We start from the raw sequence: 17,500 nt of genomic DNA on the forward strand, positions 1-17,500 counted from the left end.
ACTGTCTTGGTGTTGTACCTAGTTAACTGTCTTGGTGTTGTAGTTAGTTAACTGTCTTGGTGTTGTAGCTAGTTAACTGTCTTGGTGTTGTAGCTAGTTAACTGTCTTGGTGTTGTAGCTAGTTAACTGTCTTGGATTTGTAGCTAACTAACTGAACATGTCCTCACCAGGCAGCACAAGGACTGCTCTGATGTTTACCAAATCAGCACAACAATGTTACTCTGCCTACCTGTCTTTCTGCCTGTCTGTCTGCCTGTCTGCCTGCCTGTCTGTCTGCCTGTCTGCCTGTCTGCCTGCCTGCCTGCCTGCCTGCCTGTCTGTCTGTCTGTCTCAGGTCCTGGCTGGTCTGTTGTTCCTGACGGCCCTAGCAGGCCTGGCGTTGACGCTGGGGGACGACTATGGCCCGGGGGGAGCTGAGGGGGCTGAGGGGGAGAGGGGGAGGAGCCCAGGGGTCTTCTATGCCAACCCCTCGCTGTTCGCTGCCTCATGGGTAAATACAACTCATATAATATGTAAACTCCTCAAAAAAAGCTTGGAAACGTTATTTCGGTCGATTATTTCTCCCCTTTAATAATACCAATTGGTATTATATTTTATATCGTTGGAAAGCCTGATTAGTCACCTTTACAACGAGGTACAACTTGTAAGGATCATCCATTCGTGGAATGAGCAACACCGCTAACCGTGTGGGTAGCGGCCCAAAAAATTTGCTGCCCAAAAAATGTTCACAAAATCCCCTGCAATATTCTTTATTTTGAGGAGTTTATATATATAATATAATATAATATATATATAATAATATAATAGTATAGGCCATTTAGGTGACGTTTTTATCCAAAGCGACACACACACACACACACACACACACACACACACACACACACACACACACAAGATCAGAAGGCAAGATTCCACACACTCCACAGAAGGCAAGCAGGATCTGATGATGTCACAGCCCTACCAGTCAATAGGTCAACCTCAGAGATGTCGTAGTGGTTAATGTTTACAACAAACTACAACAATAATAAGGAAGATTACATGTGACAGGGCATGGTTAAAAAGTCCGCAACTAGGGCAAAATCATTTTTTTCCAGATTATGAAAGGGTAGATTGTAAGCTTTAAAATGATGTGTCATACATTGAAATCTGAAACAAGTTGAAGAAGTCATGGATAGTTTAATGTTGATACCCCCTGAACCACCGTACTGAGATATCCAGCCTCCAGTCTTCAGAGAAGTTTTTCACAGAGGTAATGGGTGGGAACAATAGCTGGTTAACTCCACCCTAATCACTCCCTCAAGACAACCACACCCTCAAGACAACCACTCCCCCATTACACTACCTGTCATTATCTACCTGTCATCTGTCAGTGGGGTTGTCAGCTAACCCTCGGGAAACTAAATTGCAGGGCTGACACGTTTAAATAGCTAAACAATAATAATAATAATAACAATAATAATAATAATTCAAGATTCATGATTTTTTATTGCCATGTGCCAAAAGTGTATTACATCCCATTACAAGTACAAGACAGTAAAATTCATGGCAATGGAAAACATTTGGCAAGATACAATTGAGCAATACAATAATAGAATGGTAAAAAATTATAATGTTGTCCGTGTGCACATGCATTTATCATTTGGGGGCCCCCGGCTGCCCCGTGTGCCTGGTCTATTCCGCCGCCGGGACACCTGCTTGGCCGTCCTTGTGCGGGGCCTTTATGGTCTGTGCTTGCTTGGCTGGGCCGGGTGTGCTGGTGGTGGGGCGGGCTGGGTGTGTGGGGCGGCGGGGGCTCCTCGGGGGGGGGGGGGGTGGGGATCCACCACTGGGTGCTGGTAGGCAAACTGGTTAGTAGTCGCTCTATGTGTAGAGGGCTGCAAGGGAATTTTCCTGGCTACATAGTGTACAGGTTTTTAACTTTTGCCTGCTTGCGGCTCTGTCAGTATGTGAAGCAGTATGTCTTTTGATTTGATTATAGTCCATAAAGCATCTAGTGGGACTTCGGCGTAGTTCCTTCCCATCCCATCTGGGCATCAAAGCTGTAATAAAAAAAGAAGACAGTACATTTAAAATGATTGCCCACTGTTACCAACACCACTTTTACGAAATAGCCTACTACTATCTTCATAAAATAGAATTGCTTATACAATGACAATGACAAATACCTGAAGTTCTGGTGACTCTCATCAAGGTGTCATCTCTCAGAACCTCTCACCTCCTCATTCTGTAACACAAATGTCAGGTCAGAGGTGTGGACACACTGCTAGTGTAGGTTTTCCATAGACTCAGTGTACTGTACTTGTACTGAAGTAGGCTAGTGAAATAATTTCAATTCACAGTATTATTCTACAGCAAATCTACATATCAATGAATTAATCATTATTTTTGATTCCACATAACATTACCGTTCATTACAAAAGCATTTACTTTTTCTATAATGAGAAGTTGAGCAGTTTCAGTGGTCTGATAACTGAGGCTAACAACGGGGCTATCTACCTTACTCACAAAACATCAAATAACTGTTTGGCTATCCTAAGTAAACAACACAAAATCCTAGTAAACAACACATGAAACTCACTAAAACTTACCCAAGAACACAGCAGAAGGTCTGTCTGCAGACGACTGTCCCATGAAAGTGAAGTGGAGATCAATGTCTGACATTCCGTTGTCGGCGTTCGGAGTTCCCGTTCGGAGTTCCCATTATGTATAGTCCAATATGAAGGAGTTCATTAATTGCCCACTGTCGATATTTCTGCCTGCTTATGAAATTCTGTTGATAGCATTAGCGAGAGGTTCAGCCTCCATCTTGTAAATCTGTCAACAAACGCAGATGGCTCCTTACATACAGCTGGGGTGGGCGTGGCTACACACACTGCCACACTAATACGAATAATACCCCCCACCCGACTTTGCTAACTAAATGTAGGTATTTAGTGAATGTAAAACTGTTGGATATGATATCGAGTGGGTTCTTCATTGCTTCGTTTGTCGTCCTATGCCAAAAACCGTAAAACATTTGTTTTCACAAAAAGACTTGTGTTGTTTATTAAGCTACTTGTTGGATACTAAAATGAAGAATATAATTCTGAGTAGTTTAAGACTATTTATTGAAACAAAGTACAGGTAGAGAGAGAGAGAGAGAGAGAGAGAGAGAGAGAGAGAGAGAGAGAGAGAGAGAGAGAGAGAGAGAGAGAGAGAGAGAGAGAGAGAGAGAGAGAGAGAGAGAGAGAGAGAGAGAGAGAGAGAGAGAGAGAGAGAGAGAGAGAGAGAGAGAGAGAGAGAGAGAGAGAGAGAGAGAGAGAGAGAGAGAGAGAGAGAGAGAGAGAGAGAGCGCTGCGTGTTCCAGAGGAGAGCGAGAAGAAGAGAAGTCCCCTTGGGCCCACTCCCTTTTATAAACAATAGTATGCAAATACAGTTACAAACAATGGTCCTATCACAGTCACTGCATAGATGCTTGAGGTGTGAAAGGTAGGAGACCCCAATATGATGTCACCTGGCCTAAAGTCATTCCAGGTTAAAGTTCAAGTCAGATTCACAGGAAGTCATCCTAACAATGCCCATATATGGACAGCACTTCCTGAGGCAAAACATATGGCCCTTAAGACAAAGAATGTGTTTACAAGGTGTCATAAAACCCCCCTTGTCAGGAGAACAGGCCCATACCATATACCCATGCGTGTGTGTGTAAGTAAAATATACTACACTTGTTTGGCTCGATTGCGAGGTTTCACAATTGCCGAGATGGGGACCTTTTAATGAAACCCTGTCACACATGACTGCCACTGCTAATTTTACTGTGTGTTCATAAGTGTGTACTGTGTGTTCCAGCTAATGTTGTTGTTTGTTGTAAACATTAACCACTATGACATCGCTGAAGTTGACCAATTGACTGGTAGGGACACACACACACACACACACACACACACACACACACATACACACACATCCTGGACCTTTTGTAAACTACATTATGATATTAAGGAAGATTACATGAGCACGGTGTGTTCATAAGCAGCGTCTTCCAGCGGATGTTGTTGTTACATTAACCATTATGACATTACTGGAGTCCACCTACACACTGGGCTGTGACATCACATCCTGCTGGCTTCTGTGGAGGCCTATCTTGTGTGTGTGTGTGTGTGTGTGTGTGTGTGTGAGAGAGAGAAAGAGAGAGATAGAGAGAGAGATGGAGAGAGAGAGAGGCAGAGATAGAGAGAGAGAGAGAGAGGCAGGGATAGATAGAGAGAGAGAGGCAGAGAGAGAGAGAGAGATGGAGAGAGAGAGAGGCAGGGATAGAGAGAGAGAGGCAGGGATAGATAGAGAGAGAGAGATAGAGAGAGAGAGAGATACCCCTGTTAATGTCTAATGTTGTATCTATTTATATATATTTGTATCTACTGTATACGGTGTGATTTAGCTCTACCCAACACCATCGATTGGGTAGCGATTGCGGAGATGTAAAATGTGTGTGTGTGTGTGTGTGTGTGTGTGTGTGTGTGTGTGTGTGTAGGTCCTGCTGATGCTGTACCAGGAGGCGGGGAGGAGGGAGGGAGCCGTGGACTCGGGGTCTCTCTTCCTCTTCTGGCTGCTGCTGGTGGTGTGTGAGGTGTTCCCCTTCCAGACCCTCCTCAGAGCAGCCCTGAGGGTAGGGTCACCTGTCTGTCTGTCTGTCTGTCTCTCCTCAGAGCAGCCCTGAGGGTAGGATCACCTGTCTGTCTGTCTGTCTGTCTCTCCTCAGAGCAGCCCTGAGGGTAGGGTCACCTGTCTGTCTGTCTGTCTGTCTGTCTCTCCTCAGAGCAGCCCTGAGGGTAGGGTCACCTGTCTGTCTGTCTGTCTGTCTGTCTCTCCTCAGAGCAGCCCTGAGGGTAGGATCACCTGTCTGTCTGTCTGTCTGTCTGTCTCTCCTCAGAGCAGCCCTGAGGGTAGGATCACCTGTCTGTCTGTCTGTCTGTCTGTCTCTCCTCAGAGCAGCCCTGAGGGTAGGGTCACCTGTCTGTCTGTCTGTCTGTCTCTCCTCAGAGCAGCCCTGAGGGTAGGGTCACCTGTCTGTCTGTCTGTCTGTCTGTCTGTCTGTCTCTCCTCAGAGCAGCCCTGAGGGTAGGATCACCTGTCTGTCTGCCTGCCTGTCTGCTGTCTGTCTGTCTGTCTGTCTGTCTGTCTGTCCCTCCTCAGAGCAGCCCTGAGGGTAGGGTCACCTGTCTGTCTGTCTGTCAGTCTGTCTGTCTGTCCCTCCTCAGAGCAGCCCTGAGGGTAGGATCACCTGTCTGTCTGTCTGTCTGTCTGCCTGTCTGCCTGTCTGTCTCTCCTCAGAACGGCCCTGAGGGTAGGATCACCTGTCTGTCTGCCTGCCTGTCTGTCTGTCTGTCTGTCTGCCTGCCTGTCTTTTTGTCTGTCTGTCTGTCTGTCTGTCTGCCTTTCTGTCTCTCCTCAGAGCAGCCCTGAGGGTAGGATCACCTGTCTGTCTGCCTGTCTGTCTGTCTGCCTGTCAGTCTGCTTGTCTGTCTGCCTGTCTGTCTGTCTGCCTTTCTGTCTGTCTGCCTGTCTGCCTGTCTGCCTGTCTGTCTGTCTGCCTGTCTGTCTGCCTGTCTGTCTGCCTGTCTGCCTGTCTGCCTGTCTGTTTGCCTGTCTGTCTGCCTGTCTGCCTGTCTGTCTGCCTGTCTGTCTGCCTGTCTGCCTGCCTGTCTGCCTGCCTGTCTGCCTGTCTGCCTGTCTGCCTGTCTGCCTGTCTGCCTGTCTGTCTGTCTGTCTGTCTCTCCTCAGAGTGGCCCTCAGGATAGGTTCTGGCATCTGGATGACTCTGGATCTCTCTCTCTCTCTCTCTTTCTCTCTCTCTCTCCCTCTCTTTTTCTCTCTCTCTAAAGAAATGCATGACAAACTGGTTAGAAGAATCAGTTTTTTTTCTCACTTCATTAAGACATCTCAGATTAGTTCTGAATAAGATACAAATCTCTTAATTGTAGTCGGTTGAGCCAAGCCCTATCGAAAGTAACTGCTCCACCTCAAAGGAAAAACGTTGTTTCCGCCCGGTCTCGTACCGGGGACCTCCGGAGTCGGGAAAGGTTACTCTCTATCTCCCTTAACGTTTTCCCTATTCATTGTCATTGTAGACCGTAGTACTATAATGTGTTATATCTTCGACCAATGGTTGGTACCCATTTCTCTCTCTTCCTCTCTATCCACTCCTCCTTCTCATCCTCTCTTCCTCTCTCCCTCCCTCGTTCCCTCCGTGTTTCCAGGGAGACATCCCGGACCTCCCTCGGTTCTGTTTGTTCTACATCTCCTTCGGCCTGGAGGTCATCGCTCTCATCCTGTCCGCCTTCGCCGACGTCCCCCGGGACGCCGAGGACGCGGTAAAGAAGGTACCTACCTACGGTTCTGATGACCTGCCTACAGTACGGAGGGGGCCAGGTTACCAGGGGGCCAGGGGGGGGGCTAGGGGGCTAGGGAGGGGGCTAGGGAGGGGGCTAGGGAGGGAGCCAGGGAGGGGGCTAGGGAGGGGGCTAAGGGGCCAGGGATGGGGCCAGGGGGCTAGGGAGGGGGCCAGGGGGCTAGGGAGGGAGCCAGGGGGCTACGGAGGGGGCCAGAGGGCTAGGGAGGGGGCTAGGGAGGGGGCCAGGGAGGGGGCTAGGGAGGGGGCTAGGGGGCCAGGGAGGGGGCTAGGGATGGGGCCAGGGAGGGGGCTAGGGAGCGGTCTAGGGAGGGGGCTAGGGGGCCAGGGAGGGGGCTAGGGAGGGATGGGGCCAGATGGTTAGGGGCCAGAGGAAGGGGCTCGGTTGGATGTAGCCTTCAGGAATGTTTTTGATGTCAGTGTTTAATTGTTCCTGTTTCCTGTTTCCTGTGTGTGGTAGAACCCAGAGGCGGGGGCGGCCTTCCTCAGCAGAATCACCTTCAACTGGATCAACAGGTACGGCACCTCCCTCTGTCCTCCTCTCACTCAGGTACGGCCCTCTGTCCTCCTCTCACTCAGGGGAGGCTGGCGGAGGTAGAAATCGGAGGACGGGCTCACCCCTCACCGCCCCTAGTCTCACTTTGCCTTCCCCGGCCTCCCCTAGCCTCCGCTGACCTCCCCTAGCCTCCCCCAGCCTCCCCTAGCCTCCCCTGACCTCCCCGGCCTCTCCTGACCTCCTCTGGCCTCCTCTGGCCTCCCCTAGCCTCCCCCAGCCTCCCTTAGCCTCCCCTAGCCTCCCCCAGCCTCCCTTAGCCTCCCCCAGCCTCCCCTAGCCTCTCCCAGCCTCCATTAGCCTCCCCCAGCCTCCCTTAGCCTCCCCCAGCCTCCCTTAGCCTCCCCCAGCCTCCCCTAGCCTCTCCCAGCCTCCATTAGCCTCCCTTAGCCTCCCCTGACCTCCTCTGGCCTCCCCACACTCCCCTAGCCTCCCTCAACCTCCCTTGCTCTCACTGTAAGACAACTCGTCTCACCCGCTCTCAACCCTTTCTCCCGCCTCCTTACACCACCTCTCCTCTCCTCCTCCCCTCCCTTCCTCTACTCTCCGCCCCCTCCTCCCTCCTCCTCCCCTCCCCTCCTCCCCCCTCCTCCCCCCCTCCCCTCCTCCCCCCTCCTCCCCCCCAGCATGGTGGTGAAGGGCTTCAAGCGTCCCCTGGAGCAGGAGGACATGTGGGAGCTGGGGGAGGCGGAGGCCACCCTGCAGATCAGCCAGAGGTTCCAGCACCACATGCAGAGGGAGCTGCAGGCGGCGAGGACCAGGCGGAGGAAGAAGCTGGAGAAGAGGGGGGCGGCGCCCGGAGGCCGTGCCCAGGCGGAGGAGCTGAGGGACGGGCAGAGGAACGGCATGGGCAAGGGCGTCAGCCAGGACGTGCTGGTGATGGTGAGGATGGACGGATTCAATTCAATCTGTCTTGATTGTGTGTGTGTGTGTGTGTGTGTGGTGTGTGTGTGTGTGTGTGTGGTGTGTGTGTGTGTGTGTGTGCGTGTGTGTGGCAAATGTGTGGCAAATCTGTATGTGTCCGGGTATTTATTGGTTTCTACTTTACTGAAGGTAGTAGTTCCCCCTAAACTCTCACACACACACACACACACACTCACACACACTCACACACTCACACACACACACACACACACTCACACACACACACACACACACACACTCACACACACACACACACACACACACACTCACACACACGCTCACTTTCTCTCAGACGTCCTCTTCTCAGCTCACCTTTGACTCGTCTCGTGTCTGTTTATACGTCTCACCTTGTGTCTCATAAAAAGCTTGAGCGATGATGTCATATTTATTGGGCGAACAACACAATCGTAAACGGTAAAAGTCCAGCTTTGATGATGTCACAATGACTCAGCAGAATCCTCTTGTAGGCCCATATAAGGAGCTGGAGTGGAGGACACACAGACACACTCAGACATGACAATACTGGGACCAGGGGGAGGCTGGTGGAGGTAGAAATCTGGATGGGCTCATTGTAATGCATGAGACAGAATGACGAATGAATTTACAATGAGCCCGTCCTCTGATTTCTACCTCCGCCAGCCTCCCCTGGTCCCAGTATTGTCACCCCAGGCCTCCACTGATAGTGTCGTCTACAGAATAAACTGTCATGGATTCCTTGTGAGAGCCTTTCTGACTCACACTCAATGGAATAATCTCCCAGCTTCTCTTAAATCTACTAGCCCTGCAAATCAGTTTGAAGTGGCAGTGAAAAGGTGTCTGTTGGCACGCCTGGAGCAGTAGAGGCCTTCCATGGGAGAGCCTGCTTTTGTTTTCTGGATGCCTTGTTTAAAAAGTGCTTCATAATGTTTTATGTTGTTTTATAGTGTTTCATATTGTTGTTTTGATTGTTGCCAGTGTATGTTGATGTCAGGACTGTCGTGTGTCAAAGAGGTCCACAGTGGAATTATGTCTCTGACTTATCCGAATCCATTGCGTTGCAGTATTTTGGCTTGACTAGCGAGTGTGTCATTGATTTTCAACAACGTTGACATGTATTTCAGTTTTTCAAAATAAAAGTCGGAACATTTTTATTCGGTTGCCGACTTATTCCCCCTTTCACCCGCCACTGTCACAATTGTTGCCTGGGGTGGTCCAGTGGTCTAGCCATGGCCTGGGGTGGTCCAGTGGTCTAGCACCATGGCCTGGGGTGGTCCAGTGGTCTAGTACCATGGCCTGCTGACATACCCTCTCCTCTCTTACTTTCCTGTCTCTCTACTCTCTCTATCCAATAAAAATCAAGAAATATAAGAGACTGACACTACCCAACTCAAACAGATAGTTAAAAAAAAAAAAAAAAAAAAAAAAGTGTGAGAATTGAATCGTTTTTTGTTTGTTTGTTTCTTTTTCTTTTTCATTTAATAGGAGGAAAAGGGGGAAAGAAAGGAGAAGAAGAAGAAGGAGGAGAAAGAGAAGAAGAAGAAGGAGGATGAGGAGGACTACCCCCAGTCGTACCTCATCCCCTCCATCTACAAGACCTTCAGAGGCGTCCTGCTGGAGTCGGCCTTCTTCAAGCTGCTGACCGACCTGCTGTCCTTCGCCAGCCCTCAGCTGCTCAAGTGAGTCACATGACTGCAGCACGTCAGCTCTCAAAAAGTAGCTAGCTAACTGGTGTTGTAGCTAGTTAACTGTCTTGGTGTTGTAGCTAGTTAACTGTCTTGGTGTTGTAGCTAGTTAACTGTCTTGGTGTTGTAGCTAGCTAACTGTCTTGGTGGTGTAGCTAGTTAACTGTCTTGGTGTTGTAGCTAGTTAACTGTCTTGGTGTTGTAGCTAGTTAACTGTCTTGGTGTTGTAGCTAGTTAACTGTCTTGGTGTTGTAGTTAGTTAACTGTCTTGGTGGTGTAGCTAGTTAACTGTCTTGGTGTTGTAGCTAGTTAACTGTCTTGGTGTTGTACCTAGCTAACTGAGTCTTTTATTTATTTTTTATTTAACCAGGTAAGACAGTTAAGAACAGATTCTTATTTACTATTATTAACCTTTATTTAACCAGATAGGTCAGTTGAGAACCAATTCTCATTTACAATGACGATCTGGCCAATTGGCAGAACAGAGGCAAGTCTGTACACAAAACACAACACAGTATATACAATATAAACAGGGCTGCCAAGTTTCACCAAAAGTTTGGAGTGAGATTTTTTGGCGGTGGAGCGACCCAAATCTGTGCGCGTTTTGGCAGCGGCGGCCCCTCTCTCCCACCCAATTATTTGTGCTAGTTTCCTGCAATTTTACATGTTGTTCATAATAAACCAGCACAAGAAATGAAAATAATTAACATTTTATAAAACAAGAAAACAATTCAGACAATATATCATATTTATGAAATCTTAATAAACAAATACAGTAGCCTACAGACTCTAAAAGAAAAATGGGCCCCATCAACAGGACTCAGCCCCATGGTCAGCAGCAGAAAGACCCTTGATCATCATCTTATATACAGTGCATTGCTTATAGATGGCTATCATGTTATACAGTATATACCAGGGTTTTTCCTGGGTCAGAATGAGGGCTTGGTGGTTGATCTTGTGCGCGCTCAGCGCTCCCACATTTTTTTTGAGGGACCCCCAATTGTTGTATTTGTATTGTAAATTGTAATTATTATTATTATTATTATTATTATTATTATTATTAATGTACCTAGTTATGTTACAGTAGAGAAACAAAAAACTGTTACCAAAACTGAGTATTTACTAGCTAAGATTGGCAAAAGATTGGCGTGGTGCAACCGAAATTAGTAAACAACTAGTTTGAAACTAGCTAGTAACAACTAGGGGTTTAGTAACTACTAAATGCCTGCATTTAGTAATGACTTACGCCAAATTGGTGCAACCCAGTCCAGTAGGCTACCAGATACACGCTACATGCTTGTAGACGAGAGCTCAGAGCAGCTGAGAGGAAATGGAGAAAAACTGGCCTTTCTGATGACCTTAACCTCTATCACTCTCTCCTTGCCAACTACGCCTCCTCGGCATCAGCTGCTAAAACATCCTACTATCATTCAAAAATACATTCTTCTGCCTCTAATCCTAGAAAACTGTTCTCCACTTTCTCTTCACTCCTTAATCCACCTCCTCCCCCTCCTCCTTCCTCCCTGTCCGCCGATGACTTTGTCACCTACTTTGAAAAAAAGGTGGACGACATCAGCAGCACCTTTCTCCCCCCACCGCTCCCTCCTCCCACTAACAATGCTAACACTGTTCCCACTAACAATGCTAACACCCCTTCCAAACTCTCCCCTCGATCTCTGGATTGTCATCTTTTCCCCCCCTCTCCCCCGATGAGATTCTCACACTTATCACATCAAAGCGGGCAACCACATGCCCTCTTGACCCCATCCCCTCCCCCCTTCTCCAATCCATTTCCGCCGACATCCTTCCTTACCTTACCACCCTAATCAACTCCTCCCTATCCACTGGATCTGTCCCAGCGGCCTTCAAAATAGCCAGAGTCAAGCCTCTCCTCAAGAAACCTACCCTTGACCCATCATCTGCCCACAATTACAGACCGGTATCCCTTCTCTCCTTCCCTTCCAAAACCCTTGAACGCGCGGCATCTAAACAACTGACTGACTATCTCCGGAAGATGGATCACTTAGACCCCCACCAATCCGGCTTCAAGGCTGGGCATTCCACTGAGACTGCGCTCCTTGCTGTCACGGAAGCCCTTCACTCTGCCCAAGCTTCCTCCCTCTCCTCTGTTCTCATTCTCCTTGACCTGTCTGCTGCCTTCGACACAGTCAATCACCAGATCCTTCTCTCCATCCTCTCAGACCTGGGCATCTCTGGCACCGCACACTCCTGGTTTTCTTCCTACCTGGCGGGCCGCTCCTACCAGGTGACCTGGAGAGAATCGCTATCTTCTCCACGAACCCTCTCCACTGGAGTTCCCCAGGGTTCCGTCCTAGGGCCCCTACTCTTCTCCCTCTACACCAAGTCTCTTGGCTCGGTAATCTCTTCACATGGGCTCTCCTACCACAGCTACGCAGACGACACTCAACTCTTCCTGTCCTTCCCCCCATCTGATGTACACGTGGCAACCCGTATCTCAGCATGTCTCGCTGACATTTCAACTTGGATGGCTGACCACCATCTCAAGCTCAATCTTAATAAGACCGAGCTCCTCTTCATCCCCGGGAAAGCCTGCCCTCTCCAAGACTTCTCCATCACAGTGGAGAACTCTACTGTAACCCCCTCCCTGACAGCCAAGAACCTTGGAGTGATCCTGGATAACCGACTATCCTGTGCGGAGAACATTGCAGCAACGGCTCGCTCCTGCAGATTCGTCCTCTACAACATCAGAAGGATACGACCATTCCTTACCAGAGAGGCAGCGCAACTCTTGATCCAGGCACTGGTCACCTCCCGCCTGGATTACTGCAATGTACTCCTGGCTGGGCTCCCCGCTTCAGCCATTAGACCTCTGCAGCTCATTCATAATACTGCTGCCCGGCTGGTATTCAACCTCCCCAAATACTCGCATGTCACCCCTCTCCTTCGCACGCTGCACTGGCTCCCGATAGCAGCTCGCATCAGATTCAAGACCCTGGTGCTTGCATACCAGGCAGCTAAAGGGACAGCCCCTGCCTACCTGAAGGAAATGGTAACCCCCCAAACCCCTGCCCGCTCACTCCGCTCCTCCACCTCGGCTGGCCGACTGGCCCCACCTCCTCTACACAGCAGTCGGGCTGCCCGATCACGTCTCTTCACAACACTGGCTCCCCGCTGGTGGAATGAGCTCCCCACGGCTGTCAGAACGGCAGAGTCACTACCCATCTTCCGTCGTAGACTGAAGACCCATCTCTTCAGATTACATCTTAACTGCTCCTCCTGAGACATCTTCTGACCCTCACCACTACGTCTCCTAAAGACACCCGCTTTCCCCTCTACTGTGTCCCTAAGAACTTCTATTGCCCCCCTTGTACTGTTTCTCAGTTTCTCCAGTAATATTTAAAAAATAATAATAATAAAATAAAAAATAAAAAAAAGTTTTAGTAGAAGGCGATAATAGGGAGAAGGTTTTTCCTTCTATCAGTGGCCCCGGGCCCGAGCTAGAGTACTCTTCCTGCAACGAATGGTGGACTGCTGATTCACATGCTTAGTATTCAAATGTATTGATTGTAAGTCGCTTTGGAATAAGGCGTCTGCTAAATGCCAAAAATGTTAAGATACGATGTTGTAATGTATGCAAATGTATGCACCACGGTTGCCAGACGGAATTGACAATGTCCAGCCCAACCGGTCTAAAAGCTGCCGAATCCACCCGTCCAGTGACCAAAAGTACACTGCTTGCTACGTTCTTGCAGCTCGCGTGAACACAGGTTCTTCCATCAGCGCTCGCCTGCCGCTTCGATTGCACTCAAGTTAACGGGCGTGCAGAAAGATGCCACGAAACTCATGTCCGGTAGCTTTCTTTCAAGGAATTTTAAAAATAAAAGCCCCGTAAAACAATTGTTATTTCTCGCCGTGAGAAATAGAGGTGCGGCGTGAGAGCGTGAGAACTGGTTGAAATGCGATTGCGTGAGACTTGGCAGCTCTGAATATAAAACACAACCCAATATATACAATATAAAACAGGAGTGCAATACACGACAAGTATCAAAAACATCTATACATCACAACACAGTATGTAAAAGACAGCAGGGACCAGGGGGAAGTTATCTTAAAAGCAGGTGCAGTGATCCGAAACAACATCTAAAAGTGAGTGTTTAAAGGTGGGTAACGCGATTAGAGTGGTGAGTTTTAGTGTCAACTGCAACGCATTCCAGTCAGTGGGGGCAGCAAACTGAAAAGAATGACGGCCAAAGGAGGTGCGGACTTTGGGGCATTTTCAATGCCGACCTGGCAAAAGGCGCAGCCTTGTGAGGGGGTAGGGGGTTAAAGAAATACAAAAGTTAAAAGACATTAAACATGACAAACAAAACAGAGCAGAGAACAAGAACAGTTGCAAGCCAAGAGGACAAACCAGACCAACAAACAAAAGTGTCTATGAGCGAGTTCTTGAAGGCTGATTTGGAGGCGAGTTTGACCAGTTTTAAGTTGTTTTGTAGTTTATTCCAGTCTGTGGGCACTCAGAAACAAGAAACTCCAGCTCCTTATATGGGCCTACAAGAGGATTCTGCTGAGTCATTGTGACATCATCAAAGCTGGACTTTTACCGTTTACGATTGTGTTGTTCGTCCAATAAATGTAAAAGCGTACCTGTGCGTGGTAAATCAGCTCCTATGTGTCGGACGAGGGTATTTACCCGATTTCTAAAGTAGTTCCTTTGCCAGATAGTCTGATTCTGCCCCGCCCCCCCTCCCCCCCTAAACTTGCCATTTGGTTTGTCCCAGGCTGATGGTGTCCTTCACTGAGGACACGTCCATCTATGCGTGGAAGGGGTATGTGTACGCCGTGCTGCTGCTGCTGGTGGCCATCCTGCAGTCTCTGTTCTTGCAGCAGTATTTCCAGCGCTGCTTCGTTCTGGGGATGAAGGTCCGAACAGCCCTGATGGCTGCCGTGTACAAGAAGGTACGGAAAAATAAACAATACAAAGATTAATTAATTAATTAAAGAGAGAGATTCTTTCCTCTTTCCTCTTTCCACTTCACCTCCTCTCCTCTCCTCTCCTCTCCTCTCCTCTCTTCTCCTCTCTTCTCCTCTCTTCTCCTCTCCTCTCCTCTCCTCTCCTCTCCTCTCCTCTCCTCTCCTCTCCTCTGTATATGTTCTCAGTCAGCTTACCTGGTAAAATAAGGGATGAATAAATCTGCTCGCCCCTCCCTCCTCTCCCTCCCTCCCTCCCACCCCTCCCTCCCCTCCCTCCCACCCCTCCCAGGCCCTGGTGGTGTCCAACGATGCCCGTAAGGAGTCCACGGTGGGGGAGACGGTCAACCTGATGTCTGCGGACGCCCAGCGCTTCAACGACGTGGTGAACTTCATCCACCTGCTGTGGTCCTGCCCGCTGCAGATCGGCCTCTCCATCCTGTTCCTGTGGCAGGAGCTGGGGCCCTCGGTGCTGGCGGGCCTGGCCACCATGGTCCTCATGGTGCCCGCCAACGCCCTGATCGCCTCCAAGTCCAGAGACTTCCAGGTCAGGAAGGTCGAAGGTCGAATCAAATCAATAAGTTGCGTGACACATTATGTGACACAGCCTGATCATTTGGCCTGATCGCCTCCAAGTCCAGGTCAGGAGGGCAGGAGGGAGGGGTGGGGGGTGGAGATGGAGGGAGGAGGGGGAGAGGATAGGGGGATGGAGGGAGGAGGGGGAGAGGATAGGGGGATGGAGGGAGGAGGGGGAGAGGATAGGGGGATGGAGGGAGGAGAGGAGCTGGGGCCGTCGGTGCTGGCGGGCCTGGCAGTGATCGCCTCCAAGTCCAGAGACTTCCAGGTCTTGTTTGTTTGTTTGTTTGTTTATTAGGATCCCCATTAGCTAATGCCATGACATTAGCTAGCCTTCCTGGTCAGCAAATCAAATCAAGAAGTTGCGTTACACATTATGTGACACAGCCTGATCGTTTGGCTTGATCGCATGTCGGCAACCAATCAAAATAAAAAATATGATTAATATTAATATAAGTTATAAATCAGTTTCATTTGTTTGGTTATATTACCTCCATCTCTTAATATTGTTCAAATGAAGATCGATTGTCCCTGTTTAGAGATGTTGATTCAGGTTTTCATGTCCTGTACTGTGCTTAGCTAGTCAGGTTCATAACTGTTCTCTGTGTGTCTCCTCCTCTCCAGGTCCTGAACATGAAGTTCAAAGACAAACGCATGAAAATAATGAACGAGATGCTGAACGGCATCAAGGTTGGTTAAAGCCTTCAGCCAATCAGAGAGTGACGAGGCGAGACAGGTAGCTGTGTTCAGCCAATCAGAGAGTGAGGCGAGACAGGTAGCTGTGTTCAGCCAATCAGAGAGTGATGAGGCGAGACAGGTAGCTGTGTTCAGCCAATCAGAGAGTGACGAGGCGAGACAGGTAGCTGTGTTCAGCCAATCAGAGAGTGATGAGGCGAGACAGGTAGCTGTATTCAGAGAAGCGTTAAGCTGCTCCGTGACTAAAGTCTGTTGACCTGTGGTAATGGGTGGCAGGATTAGTGTGTGTGTGTGTGTGTGCGCGTGTGCGTGTGTGTGTGTCCGTGTGTGTCCTCTCTTTGGCAGCCGCCTTTCATAGCCTTTGTGTATCTTTAAAGAACACCTGTGGATCTTCACACAGCAGACCAGTCATACTGCGTTTGACCCTCTATATATAACTTTCCCTCCTCCCCTCCTCCCCCGCTGCTACCCCTCCTCTCCTCGCCTCTCCTCTCCTCCCTTCCTCCCCCCCTGCTACCCCTCCTCCCCCTCTCCTCCTCTCCTCCCCTCCACCCCTCCCCCTCTCCCCCTCTCCTCCCTTCCTCCCCCTTTCCTCACCCCCACCCCTCTCCTCCCCTCCTCCTCACCCCCACCCCTTTCCTCACCCCCACCCCTCTCCTCCTCCCCTTTCCTCTCCTGAACTCCACCCCTCCTTAACTCCTCCTCTCCCCTCTCCTCTCTTCCCCTCCCCCTCTCCTCCCCTCCACCCCTCCCCTCCTCCCCTCCTCCCTCCTCCCCCCCTCCTCCAGATCTTGAAGCTGTATGCGTGGGAGCCTTCCTTCCAGAGCCAGGTGGAGGACATCAGAGAGCAGGAGCTCGGCGTCATGAAGAAGTTTGCCTACCTGGGCTCCGTCTCCACCTTCATCTTCTCCTGCGCTCCCGCCCTGGTGAGGAGACAGAGAGAGAGAGAGAGAGGAGGAGGGGGTGGAGAGAGAGAGAGAGAGAGAGAGGAAGAGGGGGGGGAGAGAGAGAGAGAGACAGAGAGAGAGAGAGGAGGAGGGGGGGAGAGAGAGAGAGAGGAAGAGGGGGGGGAGAGAGAGAGACAGAGAGAGAGAGAGAGGAGGAGGGGGGGGAGAGAGAGAGAGACAGAGAGAGAGACAGAGACAGAGACAGAGACAGAGACAGAGAGAGAGAGAGACAGAGAGACAGAGACAGACAGACACAGACACACACACACACACACACACACACACACACACACACACACAGAGAGAGAGAGACAGAGAGAGAGAGAGAGAGAGCTATTGTCAACCACTCCATGTCTTCCTAAGTGGCCTCTCTCTCTTTTGGTTGGTTGGTTCCAGGTCTCCTTGGCAACCTTCGCCACCTTTGTTGGGGTGAGCCCCGACAACGTTCTGGACGCACAGAAAGCTTTCACCTCCATCTCCCTCTTCAACATCCTCCGGTTCCCCCTGGCCATGCTCCCCATGCTGATCGCTGCCATGGTGCAGGTAGGGCCAGAGATCCACAGCAGGATGGGAGGCTGCTGGAGGTCGACATATGGGAGGCTCGGAGCCTCATAGTGAGGCATGGAACGGAACATAAGGAAGGCCTGTGTTTGGCACCAGTCCTCATTGCATTACAACGGGCCTGTCCTCCGATCTCTCCCTCCACCAGCCTCCCCTAATTCACACACACACACACACACCACACACACACACACGAGCGCGCACACCCCCCCCCACACACACACACACGCACGCGCATGCG

The 17,500-nt window shown here is 49.9% G+C and overlaps 1 protein-coding gene across 2 annotated transcripts in view; it reads left to right on the top strand.

Annotated features, from left to right (window-relative positions):
* abcc2 (ATP binding cassette subfamily C member 2) overlaps positions 1-17,500 on the top strand; it is a 45,689-nt gene that overhangs the window by 9,271 nt on the left and 18,918 nt on the right. For both annotated transcript variants that reach the window (XM_080524314.1, XM_080524315.1), the window contains exons 3-13: positions 335-490; positions 4,511-4,645; positions 6,237-6,359; positions 6,849-6,904; positions 7,568-7,823; positions 9,327-9,520; positions 14,290-14,467; positions 14,772-15,026; positions 15,680-15,745; positions 16,540-16,677; positions 17,095-17,241. In XM_080524314.1, the coding sequence (XP_080380440.1) occupies positions 335-490; positions 4,511-4,645; positions 6,237-6,359; positions 6,849-6,904; positions 7,568-7,823; positions 9,327-9,520; positions 14,290-14,467; positions 14,772-15,026; positions 15,680-15,745; positions 16,540-16,677; positions 17,095-17,241 (1,704 nt within the window). The remainder of the gene's footprint in view (positions 1-334; positions 491-4,510; positions 4,646-6,236; positions 6,360-6,848; positions 6,905-7,567; positions 7,824-9,326; positions 9,521-14,289; positions 14,468-14,771; positions 15,027-15,679; positions 15,746-16,539; positions 16,678-17,094; positions 17,242-17,500) is intronic.

This window comes from Nansenia antarctica (genome assembly GCF_963989245.1).
Source record: "Nansenia antarctica genome assembly, chromosome: 2".
NCBI classification, from domain to species: Eukaryota; Metazoa; Chordata; class Actinopteri; order Argentiniformes; family Microstomatidae; genus Nansenia; species Nansenia antarctica.